This window comes from Pongo abelii, chromosome 13 (assembly GCF_028885655.2).
Source record: "Pongo abelii isolate AG06213 chromosome 13, NHGRI_mPonAbe1-v2.0_pri, whole genome shotgun sequence".
Taxonomy (NCBI): Eukaryota; Metazoa; Chordata; class Mammalia; order Primates; family Hominidae; genus Pongo; species Pongo abelii.
Window position 1 is genome coordinate 125,378,682 of NC_071998.2, and position 19,283 is coordinate 125,397,964.

Below are 19,283 nucleotides of genomic sequence, written 5' to 3' on the forward strand. Positions count from 1 at the left end.
ACGGGGTTTCACCATGTTGGCCAGGCTGGTCTTGAACTCCTGAATTCAAGGGATCTGCCCGCCTTGGCCTCCCAAATTGCTGGGACTACAGGTGTGAGCCACTGCGCCTGGGTGACTTTCTTTCTCATAAAGGGTTACAGCCAGCAAGGCGGCCATCCCACAGGCTGGAAAGTGTGCCTCTGAAGGAGGAGGGGTTGGGGCAGGAGCTCCATGCTGAACAGGCTGGCTAAACATACACATTCAACAGGTTATAGGAGGAGCTATGAATATTCATGAAGGTCCTGACAACATGCCTACTGAGCAAACATGCATGTAACATACAATTCACGTTCACCTTGGGGTGGAGACTTAGCATCAAAATGTATTAAAATTAGGCCTTATAGGCCGGGCGCGGTGGCTCATGCCTGTAATCCCAGCACTTTGGAAGGCCGAGGTCTGGCCAATATGGTGAAACCCAGTCTCTACTAAAAATAAGAAAAAAAACAAAACTAGCTGGGCATTGTGGCGCACACCTGTAGTCTTAGCTACTTGGGAGGCTGAGGCAGGAGAATCACTTGAACCCAGGAGGCAGAGGTTGCAGTGAGCCAAGATGGTGCCACGGCACTCCAGCCTGGGCAATAGTGGGAGACTCCATCTCAAATAAATAAATAAATACATACATACATAAAATAAAATTAGGCCTTATAGTCAAAAGGTCTTTCCAGGACACAAAGGCACACAAGTATGCAGCCTCTCTAAACCAGCCAGAACCAATCCATAGTCAGTGGTCCCACCCGGAGAAAGTTGCTGAAATCAGTCTCTTGTTCAATGAAAGCTGTAGTTGGCTGGGCATAGTGGCTCACACCTGTAGTCCCAGCACTTTGGGAGGCCACGATGGGGGGATTGTTTGAGCCCAGGAATTTGAGATCAGCCTAGGCAACATGGCAAAAACCCATCTCTACCAAAAATACAAAAAGTAGCTGGGTGCAAACTCCACCTCCCGGGTGGACCTACTGGTACACCTACTGGTGCACACCTGTAGGCCCAGCTACTTGGGAGGCTGAGGTGGGAGGATTGCTTGAGGCTGGGAGGTTGAAGCTGCACTCAGCCAGGATTGCACCACTGCACTCTAGCCTGGAGGACAGAGTGAGACGCTGTTTCAAAAGAAGAGAAAGCTAGTTATGGTGGGTGAATGGGGTCAGTTAGCATCTGGAGCTGGATGAGTTGCAAATTGTTTTAATGTTGTTTATCTTGAGGTCAGTACTTACTTAGCAGCTAGAGAAAAGGAACAACCTCGTGGCAGTAAGAATAGAGTTTACTCTTTAAGTGTAGAGGTGTAGGACTTAACCTGTGCCTGGCATGGCCCTAAATCTTATTAATTAATTTATTTGTTTATTTTTGGAATCAGAGTCTCACTTTGTCACCCAGACTGGAGTGCAGTTGTGCAATCTTGGCTCACTGCAACTTCCACCTCCTGGGTTCAAGTGGTTTTCCTGCCTCAGCCTCCCAAGTAGCTGGGATTACAGGCATGCGCCACTATGTCCGGCTAATTTTTGTATTTTTTGTAGAGATGGGGTTTCACCATGTTGGCCAGGCTGGTCTCGAACTCCCAGCCTCAAGTGATCTGCCCGCCTTGGCCTCTCAAAGTGCTGGGATTACAGATGTGAGCCACCGTGCCCAGCCACAGGTCTTATTTATAATTTGGTATGTTATCGCCATAAAGAGTGTGTTTTTCAGTCTTATATTTTTTCAGTCTTACATATTTTAACACAAATGCTAGTGCCTTGTGTCTAAGTCACAAAAGGGAGGAGCTATAATGATATGAGTCGGCTCTCCTATCCCGTCGTGGCTGGGAACTCAGTTTTAAGTTTTTTCTGAGGTCCCCTTGGCCAAGAGGGGATCCGTTCAGTCAGTGAGGAGTTTAGGATTTTATTTTTAGTTTATATTCCGTTCTTTTGGCCAAGATTTGCCAGAGATGGCATTGATGACCAAACTTTTATTTTGTCCTATATAGTTGCTGGGGCTGTGTGCTACCTGCACTGGGTCCATCTTGTCCCTTGGTGGGACCCCTATGGCCAAGAGACTTAGAGCCAAAAGACTGAAAGACAGCTAATTAAATGTTTTAGGACAGATAGGAAAGGAGATGGGCAGGCACTCATTCACCCTTAAAAACCTTTTGTGCAGCCGGGTGTGGTGGCTCACGCCTGTAATCCTAGCACTTTGGGAGTCCGAGGCGGGTGGATCACGAGGTCAGGAGTTTGAGACCAGCCTGATCAACATAGTGAAACCCTGTCTCTACTAAAAATACAAAATGAGCCAGGCATGGTGGCACACACCTGTAACCCTAGCTACTCGGGAGGCTGAGGCAGAAGAATCACTTGAACCCGGGAGGCGGAGGTTGCAGTGAGCCGAGATTGCACCATTGTACTCCGGCCTGGGCGACAGAGCGAGATTCCATCTCAAAAAAATCAAAACAAAACAAACCAAAACAAACAACAACAACAAAAAACAATCTTTTGTGCAACATAAGAGCCAAAAACCAAAATCCAAAACATGATGTTACAAAATTGACTTATCTCTAAGTTTTATGTATTGAGCTATCAGCTATTTAGGTATTTGTGAACCATCTTTGATTCAGAGGGTCTGAACAAATTTTATCCTGCGAAACCAGCCCTTACAATCTCATGCGTTTACCTCTTCTGCAATTGTCCCTGGGCCTAGGGGGAGGGTGCTTGATATCAAATCAGATTGGGGCCAATGGGATTTTAAATCATTTTCAGATTCTGGGGATATCAGGTAGCCAAAGAGAAGTAATCTTCATTTTTTACTTAATTGCTGTAGCTATAAAATAGCTCAAAAGGAAAAACAGTTTTTTGACTCTGGAAAACAAAATGTAAGTAGATGTTTCGAACAGAAATGTGTCCTATTTGGTTTTGACAACGACAGGAAAAGGAAGCTTACAGGTAACTAAATACTCAAATTATTTAGTTCAATGCATAGAACAAATTATATTAGCTCAGAGGCAAATTTTTTTTTGTTTTTGTTTTTTTTTGAGATGGGGTCTCACTCTGTCACCCAAGCTGGAGTGCAATGATACAATCTCAGCTCACTGCAACCTCTGCCTCCTGGGTTCAAGAGATTCTCCTGCCTCAGCCTCCTGAGTAGCTGGGATTACGGGCGCCTGCCACCACACTGGGCTAATTTTTTATATTTTTGGTAGAGACAGGGTTTCATCATGTTGGCTAGGCTGGTCTCGAACTCCTGACCTCAAGTGGTCTGACCACCTAGGCCTCCCAAAGTGCTGGGATTACAGGCGTGAAAACCGCACCCGGCCAGATAGAGGCAAAAGTGTTAAATGGGTCTTTGAATACAGGCCTGTTCTTGTGTCTCTTGAAAGCAGTGTAACTTCAGTTGCTGTCTTTTCTCAGGTCGGAAGACTGGGAGATCATGTAAGATTTAAACGCTTTCAAATTTGTTGAAACTGATTTATGGTCCAGCACGTGATCAGTTTTGCTAAACGTCCTGTGTAGGTACTTGTAAAGAAAGTGCGAGGCAGGTGGATCACAGGTCAGGAGTTCGAGACCAGCCTGGCCAATATGGTGAAACCCTGTCTCTACTAAAAATACAAAAATTAGCCGGGCGCGGTGGCAGGCGCCTGTAGTCCCAGCTACTCAGGAGGCTGAGGCAGGAGAATCGCTTGAACCTGGGGTGTGGAGGTTGCAGTGAGCTGAGATCATGCCACTGCACTCCAGCCTGGGTGACAGCGTGAGATTCCCTTTCAAAAAAAAAAAAAAAGAATGTGCGTTCCACAGCTGTGGGCTTAGTGCTCACACTAAGCATCTTCCTTGGATGTCTGCTATGCTCATTTTCTTTTTTTTCTTTTTTTTAGAGATGGGATCTTGCTCTTTCATCCCAGCTGAAGTGCAGTGGCATGATTATGGCTCACTGCAGCCTCGAACTCCTGGCTCAAGGGATCCTCCTGCCTCAGCCTCCCAAGTAGGTGGGACTCAGAGGTGAGCCACCACACCAGGTTCCATTATGCTAATTTTCTTAATTGGCATTGGAGAAAACCAGAAAATTAGGGGAAAAGGGTAGATACTAAAAGAGTGTTATTGGAGTATGATTGGAGGTGGAGTGAGAAAAGGAAATAGACCTAGCTTTCATGGGGCTGTTGAGGAGTCCAAATGAGCAGCATAGAGGCCTGGCTTGGTTGGGTGAGATGGAGAAATTCAAGACCTATTTTTGAGATAGTAAGCCCGGACATTTAATTAATTAAAAATAATTGTATCAATTATTGAGAGTAAGAATACTAATAAAAACAGTAACAGCAGTGGCAGAAGTAACCACACAAGCAGAAATACGAAAACCACCAAGATGATAAGAACATACAGTCCGGCAGTGTCTTACTAACAGGATTGTGGGCGTCCCCACTCCTTCTCTTCCTCCTGCTCCAGCTCCTCCTCCACGTCTTCCTCCAGCTCCTGCTCTTTCTTTTCCAGCACCTCTTCAGCCCCTTCTCCTCTTCCAGCCCCTCCTCCCACCTCCGCTCCCAGCCCCTCACCATCCAGCCCCTCCTCCTCCATCTCCTCCTCCTCTCCCAGCTCCTCCTCCTGCTCCTCCTTCTCCTCCACTCCTCCTTCTGCTCCTCCTTCTCCTCCAGCTCCTCCTCTCCCAGCCCCTCCTCCTCCTCCAGCCCCTCCTCCTCATCAGCCCTTTCTCCTCTCCCAGCCCCTCCTCTCCCAGCTCCTCCTCCTCCTCCAGCCCCTCCTCCTCTCCCAGCCCCTCCTCCCAGCTCCTCCTCCTCCAGCCCCTCCTCCCCAGCCCCTCCTCCTCCTCACGCAGACCCTCACCATCCAGCCTCTCCTCCTTCAGCCCCTCCTCCAGCCCTTCTTCCTCCTCCAGCCCCTCCTCCTCCAGCCCCTCCTCCTCCTCCAGCCCCCCTCCTCCTGCCCCTCCTCCTCCAGCCCCTCCTCCTCCAGCCCCTCCTCCTCCTCCAGCCCCTCCTCCTCCAGCCTCTCCTCCTCCTCCAGCCCCTTCTCCTCCTTCAGCCCCTCCTCCTCCAGCCCCTCCTCCTCCAGCCCCTCCTCCTCCAGCCTCTCCTCCTCCTCCAGCCCCTCCTCCTCCAGCCCCTCCTCCTCCAGCCTCTCCTCCTCCTCCAGCCTCTCCTCCTCCTCCAGCCTCTCCTCCTCCTCCAGCCCCTCCTCCTCCAGCCCCTCTTCCTCCAGCCCCTCCTCCTCCAGCCTCTCCTCCTCCTCCAGCCCCTCCTTCTCCAGCCCCTCCTCCTCCTCCTCCAGCCTCTCCTCCTCCTCCAGCCTCTCCTCCTCCTCCAGCCCCTCCTCCTCCTCCAGCCCCTCCTCCTCCTCCAGCCCCTCCTCCTCCAGCCCCTCCTCCTCCTCCAGCCCCTCCTCCTCCTCTTCCAGTTCCTATTCCGGGCGGCTCCAGCCCGGCCTCCCGGAGCGATCGATGGCTCGGGCTCGTCGCACACGCCTGCCCAGCATCTGCGCTCGGCTCGCCAGGCCTGCGGCGCTGCCATGGAGACACGGCCCAGCGGCCCCAGGCTCCGCCCCGGGAGCCCCGCCGCGCGTCGCCCCGCTGCGCGCATCTCCGAGGCCCTCGACGAGCGGTGACTGGTGCGGGCGACGTGGGGGAGCCGGGGATGCGGGCAGACGATAGGGGGGTGGAGGATGGGGCGACCCAGAGCGCGCGGGGTCTGGGGCGCGGGGATGGGGGCCGCGGGCCACGCGACGGGGACCCCAGGGTGCGCGCAGGTGGCGGGGACGCGCGATGGGGGCTCGGGACGCTGAGGCTGACCTAGCGCGGGCATCGCAGGAGGGGAGGTCCCTGACGCTGCGTAGCTGGGAAGGCGTTCGGGAGTGGGTTGCGATGCTTCCCTGTTCGTTTTCTCCTGACATCGTTTTTATTTGGGTCCAGGAGCCTCCCGGGAGCTGGATGCTCGGAGCAGCAAGGCGGCCCTGGGGGCCCCTTCCGGTCCCGGGGCTGACGCCTGGCGGCGTCTCCGGGAACCCGCGCCGTTTCAAGCGCCGCTGGCTCCTGTTTCACAGATGGAGACCCTGAAGCCTCAACAAGCAGCCTCCCCAGCACCACCCAGGGACTGAAAAAGCTGGCACTGGGCGCCCGTCTCACTCTCCACCCAGCTCCCAGGCTGCCCCACGGGACGTAAGTAGCTCGATCTAGGCCGCTGACCCCCAGAGAGTTGATGCTGCGCTGCAGACTGCCGCTGCTGCCGGGGCGCTTGACTTCCCCTCTCCTGACAGCACGTTCGTTCCTTTGCAGCAGCACCTTTGGGGAGAGACGAGACCTGAACAAACGCTGGGGCCGGATCCCCAGGGTGGGTCAGAACAGCTGTTGCCCTGAAAGCTGGCCCGGACCGATGCGTGCAGGGCGTGCCACCGGAGCTCCTTCCAGCTTGCGTCTGGGGCCACCATGTCCCTTCCTCAGGGCGCTGGATCCATCTCTTCAAGCTCAGTGGTCCAGGCCATGGTGGCAGAATCACCCCCCAGGGTGTGACGCCTCGTCCCTGTCAATTCCACACAGCTGCACCCGGAATAGCTGTGGCCGGGCGCCGCTCTGACCTGTGTGCGGTCCCCTGAATGGGTCTCAGGTGTCTTCAGAATGGCAAGGCCGCCTCATTTCCTCACCACACAACCCTCCTGAGGACGTTGCCTGCAAATGGGCTGAATTCCTAATTTCTACCATTCAGTTAAACGAGGGATCCTTAAACCTCAAAGCTGGTTAAGCTGTCCGTTAATTTAGTGCGCGTGGGCCGTCTCAGAACAGCAGGGTTCCCAGGAGTCCAGCGGGACAGGGGAGGGGATGAGTGGCCGCGTCCCCCTGGCAGAGAAGGCCTTGTCTGAAGGTTACGCCCGCCTCCGGTACAGGGACACCTCCTTGCTCATCTGGCAGCAGCAACAGCAGAAGTTGGAGTCGGTGCCACCTGGGACGTACCTGAGCAGGAGCCGAAGCATGTGGTACTCACAGTATGGAAATGAGGCCATCTTGGTCCGAGACAAAAACAAGCTCGAGGTCTCTAGGGACACAGGGCAGTCCAAGTTTTGCACAATTATGTAATTCCGATGTGAGCATCTGAACCCAGGACCACACTTTGAGGAAAACAGACCTGGGTTTCATTCAGTTGTCTTGTTGCTTTCCAATCCTTGCTGGAAGATTTTGAATAATGAATGTGAAGATCAAACTGTGGTGTTAAGAACCCAAGAAGTGCAGAATTGGCCCCCGAGCCCCTCAGCACAGCCGCGGTGTGACTGGTGCACAGGACACTTCCCCTCTAGAGTACCCTCCGTGGTCAGCTGTTGCGACATTCGAATTCTCCAGGTGCTGCTAGGGACAGCATAGGCCTGGGCACTGCTAGATGCTTGGTTTAAACCAGGCCAAGAGTAACCCTCCCATCCCCATTACAAACCACCTTTTCAAGTTTTTATAGGTTTTAGTTTTTTGTTTTTAGCATAAATGGCAGAGTAGCAGCAGCATCTCACCAGGAGCTTTGTCGCATTACATTTTGTATTTTGCTTTTTTGAGACGGGGTCTCACTCTGTTACCCAGGCTGGAATACAGTGGCACGATCACAGCTCACTGTAGCCTCGATCTCCTGGGCTCAGGTGATCCTCCCAAACTCAGCCTCCCAGGTAGCTGTGGCTCCAGGCGAACTACTGTGTATAGAGACAGGGTTTCCCTATGTTGCCCAGGCTGGTCTTATACTACTGGGCTCAAGCCTCCCAGAGTGCTGGGATTACAGGCGTGGGTCATCGCACCAAGCCCGCATTTGTATTTTGAGTTACCAAAATGATCGTCATGTGTGAAGCATCATGGTAGCTTCCAAGCATTTGCGGCCTACCGGCTAGCACATCCAAAACACATTCAGGAAACCCGAGAGCTGTAAGTTGCACATGTGTGGCCTACAGTGACTTCCATGTAGTAACAGGGCTGAGCAAGGCAGGCTCTCCCTCAGACTTAAAGCATTCAACCTCTCTGCCCCCAGGCCGACACTGACATGTGTTCACTGTTGCTGCCACAGCTGGCCACCTGTGTGTTCTGTCCCCATGAAGCATTCACCTTCTGCTCTCACTGACATCTCCTTGGCTACACAAATGTGCAGGTGTCTCTTGTCAAAGCTAATTTTTCTTTTCTAAATAAACATCCTTTAATACACTCCTCCCCTTCCTCACATTCTTATTTTTATCCTTGTTCGTAATATCCTACTTGGCTTCCCACTTTTTATAGCAGTAATATCTCATTGATTGCTAAAAACTGCAATACAGAAAGGCATAAAGCAAAGCACAAGTGCTCTCCCTGGGGAGGACCCAGCCGGCAGCTGGGGATGTGTCCCACGGCTCCTCAGCGTGCACACACGGTCACGTGATTCTGACGGCCTCATCCTGCAGCATGCCTCTTGTATCTGCCATTTTCTTTCTTGCTCAACTGTACAGACTGGGCATTCACTTAATGCTTTTTTTTTTTTTTTTTTTTTTTTAAAAGACAGGGTCTCACTCTGTTGCCCAGGCTGGAGTGCAATGGCACAATCTCAGCCCACTGCAACCTCTGCCTCCTGGGTTCAGGCGATTCTCCTGCCTCAGCCTCCTGAGTAGCTGGAATTACAGGTGCCTGCCACCAGGCCTGGCTAATTTTTGTATTTTTAATAGAGACAGGGTTTCACCATGTTGGCCAGGCTGGTCTCGAACTCCCAATCTCAGGTGATCTGCCCGCCTCAGCCTCCCAAAGTACTGGGATTACAGGTGTGAGCCACTGCACCCGGCCCACTTCATGCTTTTAACCTCTGACTCGCAGCTCTCTCGTGAGCCCACAGATGGGCACAGTGACAGCGTCGAAGTCATCTGTGCAAACAGCATGTTCTGAATGTGCCTGTACTCTGTTCATGCTTCTCTTTGCAGCTGTGCAAGTTCATTCGCAAACATCCTAGAAGTGGAACTGCTGGGTCAAAGTGCATTCCCTAAATGTCCTGCCAGAGGCCTGGTCGGCAGCAGCCTCCTGCACAGCCCGAGTCCTTTCTGCGAGATTCCTGGCTTGTTTGCAGCCTGCAGCTGGAAGACTTGAAGTCAGACTTCCAAGATTGCCGCATGGAGCTGCAGAGGGAGTGAGCATGGGGCTGGAGGACCTGCCCCGCCGGCTGACACTCCCACAGCAAGGTGGGCCCGCCAAGGAAGCACTCCACATCCGCTAGGTAGGGTTTGTCTACATCTTTTCAGTTCTTCAGTTTAAGTCCTGCCCGGGAAGAAAGCAAACTCCAGAGGCAAATCTGGAATGCCTGTGTGCCACCTTCTCACCGCACCACAGACTCCTCTGAGGATGGGTTGTGGCGGGGTTGGCCCCAAGCATGGGAGGCAGCGCTGACACGCAGAATGGGGTCTGAGGTCACGTTGCAGCGCTGGCAGGATGTGTGCTCAAGGGCCAGTCTCTGCAGGGGTCAGGGCGTGTGGGCCACGCACAAGCCAGCTGGCACTAAGCCGCTTAGGCTGCAGGAAGACACCATCTGCCTGGGACGGACAAGGCCCCATGTCCGTCCTCAAGGAGGCTGGTCTGGATGAGAAGGGTCAGTCTGGCCAAGAGTGGCACCGTGCCCCCTGACCCCATCTGGGGTCGGGTTGGACAGGTCCTCAGGCCTAGACGTGGGCCCAGCCAGACCTTCTCCCCTGGCATGTCTCTTCCAGGCCTAGTTCCAGAGCTGTCATTCTTCAGTGAGCCGCGCTGCACGCCAGCCTCTGCAGTCTGGCAGTTAAACCTCACTATGAAAATCTGCTTTTGGGATTTTATTTGCATTTCCATTAGACTGAGCACATCACAGGAAGCCACTTCAGGATAGACTGAGGTGCAGAGGGAGGGGACAAGTGGCCAGGTTGACTAGAAGAGCACAGAACCTGGCCGTCTCGAAGAGGGCAGCTTGTTCCAGGGAACCAATGAACTGTCAGTAAAGGGGATTGTAGCTTCCTAATGAGACAAGAAATGATGCTCCCTTCATCCTGCCAGGGCTCAGGACAAGAGCTACTTAATGGTTTGGTTATTATTATTTTTTAAGAGATGTTGTCCAGGCTGGAGTGCAGTGATGCAGTCATGGCTTACTGCAGCCTCAAACTCCTGGCCTCAGGCCATCCTCCTGCCTTGGCCTCCCAAAGTGCTGTGATCACAGACACGAGCCACTGCATCCTGCCTTTAAATGGTTTTTTGGGGCCCCTTTTGGATGCTCTGGGTGTTTTTGCCAAGAGTTACAGGATGTCAAGTGTGGGGAGCTCAGCACCCTCACTGTGGACCAGTGAAGGCTGTTCCAGACCAGGTGCTTCCAGACATTTCCAGGCTCCAGGAGAGAGGCTGGGAGCCCCCACAGAAAGCACAGCAAAATGCAAAAAAAAAACCAGTCTTTTTTTTTTTTTTTTTTGCTTTTTATTATGAAAACAAAACAAATGCCCCAGGAGAAGGGTCCATGATTACCAGAAACATCAAAGAGTACTTTCTACCATTTTTATTCTGTTGTGTTGAGGCCAGCATTGCAATAAACAAGCTAAACTACTTACATTGGACTCATTTTCAGTAACTGACATTTACAGGAATATACTAGAAACGGCACTAAAAAGTTTAAGAAAAGTTACGGTAAACTTGCATGCACATCATACAGAAAAGTAACATTTTAAATATAAAAAAGAAAAACTTCCTGGAAGCATTATGCCAGTATTAAGAAACAGCGCTACTCTGGATGTGACAAATTCTGTATGTGGGTGTTACTCTTTCCCAAAAGACTGTCAGAGGCGTGAGTGCTGCAAAAGAACAGAAACAAACACAAAAGAAAATGTGTCTTACAGTTTGTAAGCAAGATGACACCGCCCAACACAAAGAGGGGTCTGGAGTTCAGTTCACGCCCGAAGCCTGCCCCCTCGGCCTCCAGGGGTCATTCAGAGCGTTCTCAAATCCAATTCCAACACACGACTTGTCACTGCTCCTCTCCCCTTGAAAAAAGCATGTTAGAAGCTGCCCTACAGGTCTCAGCAGTGGGACAATCTAACTGAATCACCGCAGCCTTCTAATACAGAAGAAACGGACGTGACCGTCACCCTCAGCCCGCCGGCGAGGGCATTGAGGAAGTTATCAATCCTTCGAAACTCTGAAAAGAAACCAGTGTTGAAGTCTGGACAGAAAGCCTTAAAAAAGTAACAGCACCAATGCAGCTGCTCAGTGTACCCGCGGTGGGCCGTCAGGGTCAGCGGCTTCTTTCTAGATGAAAGGAGCAGAGGCGAGCCGACGCCACCGTCACAGACAACCAGCCGAGAAGGAAAGGCCCCACGATGCTCCTGCTGCACTGCCCCCACGGCTGACCGCTCCCGACGGCTCACACAGGCAGCAGCTCACTGCCCTGTGGCTTGAGGGGCATTGCAAGGAGCGCCCCCCAGCCCCAGGCACCCCCGGCTTAGGGTGTGCGTATCACCCAGCCCTGTGCTGGCAGCACGTTACCAACCAGCCTGCGTGAAGACCTGTCATCTGTCGTGTGTGAATTCCTTAAATTCGGTTTAAATAGTCCATTAAAGATCTGTTTAGAAAATACCTTTGAAAAACAAGGGTAACTTTAAAAAATGGAAACTTTCAAATCCATTTATATTTTTATTATAAACAAAACTTAATTAAAAGTTTAACAAACTGGCTGAAAACTCACCAAGTGTCAGACTCACCAGCAATTTAAAAAATGATAATTTACCAGCATTTCCTCATCAGAGTTCCCTCTCCGGTAAGGGTATACCTACATCTGTAAGGATCAGTGGACTCTGAATCAATTTTATGTTTTTTTTTTAAATTACCATGTATTGGGATACTAATGATAGTCCCTATATGCATCCAGAAATGCTGGCAGAAAGCACTGGCCACCATACAGGACAGACCACACCACAGCTCCATACCCAGCGTCTGCCTGAGGCTCCCCCACGCCAAGGTCCGGGAGAATGCCTGGTTTCAGTCATTTCCGGACTAACTGTGACAACGCGTGAGCAGGGAGCACCATGCGAGTCTCCAGGAGGGAATCCTCCTGGGGCCCAGAGACTCCTCCACCCCTGGGGAGGGCAGACAGGCTCGGGAGGGCCTGGCCAGGCCCCTGGAGGCTGGCAGGGGGCAGGCATGCCCCCCCGCAAGCCTGGGAGGCTAACCCTGGCATTCCTGGCTGCAGCCGCCATGCTCATTGGTGGGCCAGTTTGGGGCATCCCCGTACTCAAAGGCCATATGGCAGCCTCTGGGAAAACAAAACCAAAACACCTTCTATTAAACTCTGTATATTATTATTTTTTACAATAGAAAGTTAAAAATCAAGACTTAGATTTACTATACATTTTTTCTCTCAGATTACAAAGTTTATATTATATAACTGGGGTTCCCTAAATTGATTTCTTTTAAAACAGTCTTAAAGAGACCAGAAGTGAATACAAAAGAACTAAACAAAATAAAAAATTAGAATGTGCTGTAGCTGAAAGCTGTCTATACCTGTAAGCCTCCAAGTTTCATACAAAAAAAAAAAAAAAAAAAAAAAAACCACAAAGAAAAAAACCAAAAAACCCAACAAACCCAGGGGCGAGCGCGCGAACAGACGTGGGTGAGCACCGCGCGGTGGCAGGAGTTAGCACCTGGAGACGACAGGCCGCCACCAGACAGGACCCGGGCCCAGCACACCACTGACAAGGCCTGCATCTCTGCGATTGTGTGAATGCATTTCTTCTGCGGTTTTTTCTTATTTTTTTTTTTTTAAAAATGACCAATGATGTTAATAAATAACTATTTATATACACATAAGCTCGGGAAGTGGTTCCCAAGGGCGGCACAGCAGCAGCAGCAGGGGCAGCGCTAGCCAGGCGGGGACTCACAGCGGGCTGGACTTCCGTAGAAAATTGCCGAACCTTACAAAAAAAGTCTCCTTTTTTTTTTTTTAATCTTTTCTTCTTTTTTTTTTTTTTTTAAAGTTGAGGTAAAAGCTTCAGTGTATGGAAACCTGCAGGCTGCACACACAGCCGCTCTGTTCCCTCCGAGGAGCTCCTGACATCACCATAAGCGGAGGACGCACATCCCACCCGACCACCCCCCAAGGGCTCCACGCTCCGGGCTGGGGCTGCGATGACCCTTCGCTTAGGCCCAGCCTGGTCTCCACAAGCAGGCACATCTGTCCTCAGCCCCTCCAGAAAGAGGTGGCCGCGTCAGACACGAGGGTCAGAGCTCGGGGCCCAAATGACAAGGACGATGCATGTTGACAAAGCTAACAGCTTTCAAATACAGTACCCATGTCCGAGACATTTCCTTGGAAAAAATTCTTTCTCGAGCTATCGACCAGGTTGGGCCTAAGCAAAGGGATTCCATAAGGTTCTTCAGTACGAATCTCACACGGTTTTCTGGGGTCATCGGGTTAGCATTTGAAGTTGTCATCTCCAAGTGACTGAATTCAGTGATGAAGAAGAGACTTTCTGCAGAGTTCACACCTTCTCATCAAGTCTAACGCGCACACACAAGATAGATCTCTGACCTATGAAAGCAAAAACTGGAAGATATCATAACACTGAATTAAAAAGCAGACCTGCACACCATGGAACAAAAGTAGTATATGAACCACAGAGGGGTACGGCAGAGTCTCGGCGTGTGCGACATCCATCTGTCCTGTTCTGTCCGAAGCCAGTTCACTCTGAGTCGCTGCTGTCGGAGCTGGACCCGCTGGAGCTGCTGCTCCCAGACTCGGAGGAGCTGCTGCTGCTGAGCCTGGATGGGCCCCCTGAGGGTGCTGAGCCGGGCTTCTCTGCGGAGACATGGGCAGGGAGATGCGCTCTGCACACCCGCTTCTTGACCCGCTTGGCGGCATGTCGTCCATGCCAGTGTGCCACCACCACACTGTGTGCCACGATCCACCCACTTCCTGACCCAGTCGTTTAGTAAGTATTTATTGAAATTAATCAGGTCAACAAGACTATCTGAATATACTTGAGACAGAAAAAAATGAATGCAGACTACTAACAGGAAATGATGGATGCAAGAAAGGCTGCCCATCAAAACCATCCACCAGTCACATGGCCACCAGCAGCCACAGGAACACCAGCTGCTGGCATTTCTGGAGCGCTTACTCTGCCTGGGGCATCTAAAGAGTGACTACAGGAGACAGACCCCTTCAGCGGGCAGGGCCATGGGCCCTGTCTCGACACTGGGCAAACCATGTCGCAAGGCCATGGCCCCCAGCTAGAACATGCTCCAGTCCAGACACGACCCTACTGTTCCCCCATATGTGTGTCCCGGAAGCCAGGGAAAGAGATGTGTGCTCTAACAGGGTCCAGAAAAAGGAGGCAAGGGCTCAAATGCTCGCTCCCCTGAGCAAAGGACCTGGTAAAGCACAGGGCATGGGGCTGGGCCTCCCGCCTCTGCTACCTCAGCCTGCCGTGGAACTGATGCCACTGCCAGGGAACAGTCAGAAAGCTCACAGTGAGCCCAGCTCACTGGCTGGGCTGCCTGGTCCAGCCCCACAAGAGCCCTCTCCTGGGGGGTCCTCTGTCTGTGGTGCCCTGGAATGGGCTGTGTTCACAAACACCCCACATGTGCACACTTCCCTGGGGGGTTGGAGTAAGACCCCCAGTGACAGACAAGGAAATGGAGGTTTCAGGAGCTCAACAGCTCATCTGAGAACATGGAGCTCATCAGGAGGTAAGCCACACTCAGATGCGGGCCTGCTCGATGCTCAAACCCCTACTGCTGACACCCCCCACCCCCACCAAAGAGGGGTGGCACGGCGGCCGCCAGCAGTACCTTTCCGGGCGGGCTTCTTGCTGCTGCTCAGCTGCCCACTGACGTCCTGCAGACGCTTTTCCAGCTCCTTCTTCTTTTCCTGAGCTAGCTCCTCTTTCGACTTGGCTGCCTGTTTCTTCCCGCTTGCTGCTGTCGGGGAACAAATGGGCACTCAGACTGCAGAGGGGACCGATGGGGCAGGAGCCAGGGCTGCATCCAGGTGGCCAAGGCCCCAGCCCTGCACACTGGCATCCATGCCAGCTGCCCAGCTTTCATGAGTCTGGGAGCTGACAGATGCAAAGCTGTCACCAGGGCTTCGAGTGGCAGAAATGACTGGGATGAGACAGACCCACCACCACCCACATCTGCTGAGCCCTCAGGGTGTGCAAAGCCTGGATCCTAAGGTGACAGAGGCCATTCCTATGGTGCCAACAGGTGCACGGACAGGATGTGGTTTGGCCAACGTCCCTCATGTGCAGGGCAGAGCCTCTGATTCATGGACCTGCCTCACCAGGGCCGCTGCTCTCCATCTGCCCGAGCAGGAGGCCCAGTCTCCACTGCCTGACACTCCTGAGTCGCTCCCTCCAAGTTGACCCGGTGACTTACTGCGGGTCAGATGCACCGTGACCACGCAGACATTCCATCCAGGAAAAGGAGCGAGTGAGGCCCATGCACACCCGAGGCGCCACATGCAAGTTCAAGTGCGCCCTGCACTCACTTGACAGCCTATGGGGGCTGCCACAAGGGCTGCCTTGGGTCTGCCCTCCCTCCTACTCTGCCAGACCTGCAGACCCCAGCAGTGACTCGTTCCTGCCACTGACTTCAGGGAAGCCTGGGCCGGTGCCCCAGCGTCCGTCCTGTGAGGCCTCTGGACTTGTGACCCCAGTCGAAGGGAGGGTGTCCTTGTTATAAGAGAAGCTGGTCTGCCCTGCAAGGGACCATGAAAGGTCACCTGCAGCCAAGGCCCCAAATGGAGGGGAGCCTCAGGAAGGCATGCAGTGAGGACCCCAACTGGGCCCTGAATGAATGGGGTTTGGGGCCAGAGCCCAGCCCCAGGGTCGCGCCTTCTCTGGACAAGGTTAAGGCCAAGGCACGCAGTGCTGCCCATGTCCCCAAGTACAGGGAAAGAGGGCTCTGGCTGGGTGGGGCTCAGGCCTGGGTTCAGCCCCAAGCCCACTGGCCCTGGCTGAGCACAGATATCCTCAGGGCATCTGTGGTGGGACGAAGGAGCCAAGACAGAGTGGCAGCCCTGTGCCCACGCTCAATGCACAGGGTCTGGGAGGAGTGACAGGAGGGGCAGGCCAAGGAGGGGAGAGGAGCTTCAAGCACCACGCTCCACGCAGGCAACTTACAGAACGGTTTCCTTTGCTTTTTCTGTAAACAAGACTTGACATATCTCTCCAGTTCCCGCAAAGTGGTGGGTTTCAGAGTCTCAAAGTCAATTTCTATCTCGTCAGGGTTGGAGTCCCTGAGCGAGGGCTCCCGAGATTGGATGATGTGCACCACCCGGCCCAGCTTCTCCCCAGGCAGCCGGTTGATGTCCAGGCTAAGCTGGCGCTTTTCATCGTAGCTCATGGGCAGGCCCTCCTCCTCTTCCTCCGAGTCGTAGGAGGCAGATGCCTGCTTGCCGCCTTTCTTCAGCTGTCTGGGGCAGAAGACAGAGCAATGTGGTGTTGAGTCTCTGTCTACCTGCCGTGGGAGCCCACTGCACATACCCCTTCTTCCCAACAGCAGGCTGCTCTCTGGGACCAAGCTTTCTTCCCAAAGTGGTGCCCCAAGGCAGAAAATCCAAGGTTAGAAAAGTTGCTCCCAGCTGCGGGGTTTCCAGACCTTGGCCAGGAAGCAATTACAGAGGTTAGTTCCTCTCTACACCCCACAGGCGTCTCAAACTCCACAGGTCAAGAAATGATCTCTGTATTCAGGTAATCCAAAAGAAGGCAAAAAAGGGGGAACAAAGGAACAAAAAACACAGAGGAAAGAAAATAATAAAATGATAGACCAAAATCCAATTATATCAATAATTATGTGAAATATAAACGGTCTAGGGCCAGTCATGGTGGCTCACGCCTGTAATCCCAGCACTTTGGGAGGCCAAGGCGGGTGGATCACGAGGTCAGTAGGTCGAGACCATCCTGGCTAACACGGTGAAACCTCGTCTCTACTAAAAATACAAAAAATTAGTCAGGCATGGTGGCAGGCACCTGTAGTCCCAGCTATGCGGGAGGCTGAGGCAGGAGAATCGCTTGAACCAGGGAGGCAGAGGCTGCAGTGAACCAAGATCTTATCACTGCACTCCAGCCTGGGCAACAGATCGAGACTCTGCCTCAAAATAAAAAAAAATAAAAAAATAAAAAAAAAAGAAAGAAATATAAATGGTCTAAACACACCAACTAAAAGGAAGAGATACTCAGGTTGGATTAAAAAACAAGACCCCACTTACACAGTGTCTACACAAATGTCACTTTAAATATAATGTTCTAAGTAGGTTAAAAGGAAAAAAGTGAGAAAAAATATACCATGCAAACACTAGTCAAAAGAAAGCTGGTGTGGCTATATTAATTTCAGACAAAGTAAACTTCAGAAAAAGGAATATTTTCAGGAAAAAAGGACAATGCAGGGCCAGGTGCGGTGGCTCACGCCTATAATCCCAGCACTTTGGGAGGCCAAGGCAGGTGGATCACCTGAGGTCAGGAGCTCGAGACTAGCCTGGCCAAATGGTGAAACCCTGTCTCTACTAAAAATACAAAAATGAGCCAGGCATGGTGGCGGGCACCTGTAATACCAGCTACTCGGGATGCTGCAGCAGGAGAATCACTTGAACCCTGGAGGCGGAGGTTGCAGTGAGCCGAGATCGTGCCTCCTTCTCAAAAAAGGAGAAGAGCAAGACTCCTTCTCAAAAAAATTTAAAAAATAAAAAATAAAAAAAAGGTTTCAAGTCAGTAATCTAATCTTCTACCTTAAAAAGTAAAAAGAAGCCAAGTCTAAACTAAGCAAAGGAAAGAGTAAAGATCAGAAATAAATAAAAGTAAAAATGTTTTTTAAAAAACATCAATGAAATCTGTTTCTTTGAAAGATCAATAAAATTGGTATGTCTCTATCCAGATTCACCAAGAAAAAAGACACAAATTACCAATATCAGGAATGAAAAGGACACATCACTACAGGCCCTACAGACAATAAAAGGATAATAGAGAAATACTAACCAATAAACTTATGTCCATAAGTTTGACAATCTGAGTGGAACGGATTAACGCTTAGGCATAAACCTCTAAAACTCACTCAAGAAGAAACTGATAATCTAATAAGGCTATATCTATTAAAATAATTGAATTCATGATTAAAAACCTTCCAACAATCAAAACTCCAGGCCCAGATGGTTCTGCTAGTGAATCCTACCCAACATTTAAGTATTAATATCAATTCTATACATTTACTCCAGAAAACAGAAGAGGAGCAACACTTTTCAAATCTTTTTTTTTTTTTTTTTCTGAGGCCGAGTCTTGCTCTGTCGCCCAGGCTGGAGTGCAGTGGGGTGATCTCGGCTCACTGCAACCTCTGCCTCCCGGGTTCAAGAGATTCTCCTGTCTCAGCCTCCCAAGTAGCTGGGATTACAGGTGCCCGTCACCAAGCCTGGCTAATTTTTTCTGTTCTTAGTAGAGAAAGGGTTTCACCATGTTGGCCCAAATTTCTGGGATTACAGGCGTGAGCCACTGCACCTGGCCTCAAATCACTTTTTAATTGCCTCTAATCACTCAAATATTATACCCCAACCAACACCTTTTTTTTTTTTAAAGAGAGAGAATCCTACTGTGTTGCCCATGGTGGTCGCAAACTCCTGAGCTCAAGTGATCCTCCTGCTTTGGCCTCCCAAAGTGCTGGGATTACAGGTGGGAGCCACCACACCTGGCTGCAACTCATTTTTGAGGCCAGCATTATACTGATACTAAAAACAGACAAAGATAGTACAGGCTGGGTATCCCAAATCCAAAAATCCAAAATGCTCCAAAATCTGCAACCGTCTGAGTCTTAACGTGACGCTCAAAGGAAATGCTCACTGGAGCATTTCAGATTTTCAGTTTTGAGATGCTTCAGATTTGAGATGCTCAATGGGGAGTATAATGCAAATATTCCAAAATCTGAAAAAATCCAAAATCGGAAGCACCTTTTATTTTGGAAACATCCTTATTTTAGATAAAGGATACTCAACCTGTATAAGAAAAATGGACTTTTGCATCCGCCTCCAAAAAGGAGAGAGGGAGGGAGGGAGAAAAGAAGGGAAGGAAAGACCTATCCCGACCATTCCACTCGCTGTCTTCGTTAATGGCTGACCCAGCTGTCTCAGCCCAAACCCAGGACCCCCATGCTCCTCTCCTCCTCCCTCCAAGCACCAGGGCCTGGCCATGCCGCCTCCCAAATTAGTCTATCTCCAGAGCTACACCAATTTCTTTTGCCTGCACCACCACGATAACCTCTAAAGGGGTATCCTTTCTTCCATTCCTGATTCCCACTAAGCTATTCTCCATAGCGGCAAG

At 51.2% G+C, this 19,283-nt stretch overlaps 2 protein-coding genes across 8 annotated transcripts in view; one reads left to right on the top strand and one right to left on the bottom strand.

Annotated features, from left to right (window-relative positions):
- Positions 1 to 5,485: 5,485 nt before the first annotated feature.
- BRD3OS (BRD3 opposite strand) lies at positions 5,486 to 11,667 on the top strand. 4 transcript variants are annotated; one of them, XR_008510047.2, is made up of 5 exons: positions 5,486 to 5,609; positions 5,911 to 6,156; positions 6,274 to 7,329; positions 8,904 to 9,193; positions 9,681 to 11,667. XR_008510047.2 is itself a non-coding variant. In XM_054520865.2 (3 exons), exon 3 carries the CDS (start codon positions 6,814 to 6,816, stop codon positions 7,066 to 7,068), a length of 255 nt encoding a protein of 84 aa, XP_054376840.1. In that variant the 5' UTR covers positions 5,516 to 5,602; positions 5,911 to 6,156; positions 6,274 to 6,813; the 3' UTR covers positions 7,069 to 8,163. The 4 variants fall into 4 exon arrangements, 1 of the variants encoding a protein (XP_054376840.1); XR_655802.4 differs by having other exon boundaries at positions 5,487 to 5,609; positions 8,904 to 11,667; XR_010136619.1 differs by having other exon boundaries at positions 5,516 to 5,602; positions 8,904 to 11,667.
- Positions 11,668 to 12,893: 1,226 nt separating this feature from the next.
- BRD3 (bromodomain containing 3) overlaps positions 12,894 to 19,283 on the bottom strand; it is a 35,188-nt gene continuing 28,798 nt past the window's right edge. For 2 of the 4 annotated variants that reach the window (XM_024252078.3, XM_054520862.2), the window contains exons 10-12: positions 16,104 to 16,396; positions 14,773 to 14,901; positions 12,894 to 13,777 (exon numbers count right to left, since the gene is read on the bottom strand). In XM_024252078.3, the coding sequence (XP_024107846.1) occupies positions 13,662 to 13,777; positions 14,773 to 14,901; positions 16,104 to 16,396 (538 nt within the window). In that variant the 3' untranslated portion in view covers positions 12,894 to 13,661. The remainder of the gene's footprint in view (positions 13,778 to 14,772; positions 14,902 to 16,103; positions 16,397 to 19,283) is intronic. The other 2 variants (XM_063714519.1, XM_054520863.2) reach the window with 1 other exon arrangement.

Coding starts and splice junctions, on each gene's coding strand:
- BRD3OS (XM_054520865.2), top strand. CDS start 6,814: ATGAGTGGCCGCGTCCCCCTGGCAGAGAAGGCCTTGTCTGAAGGTTAC.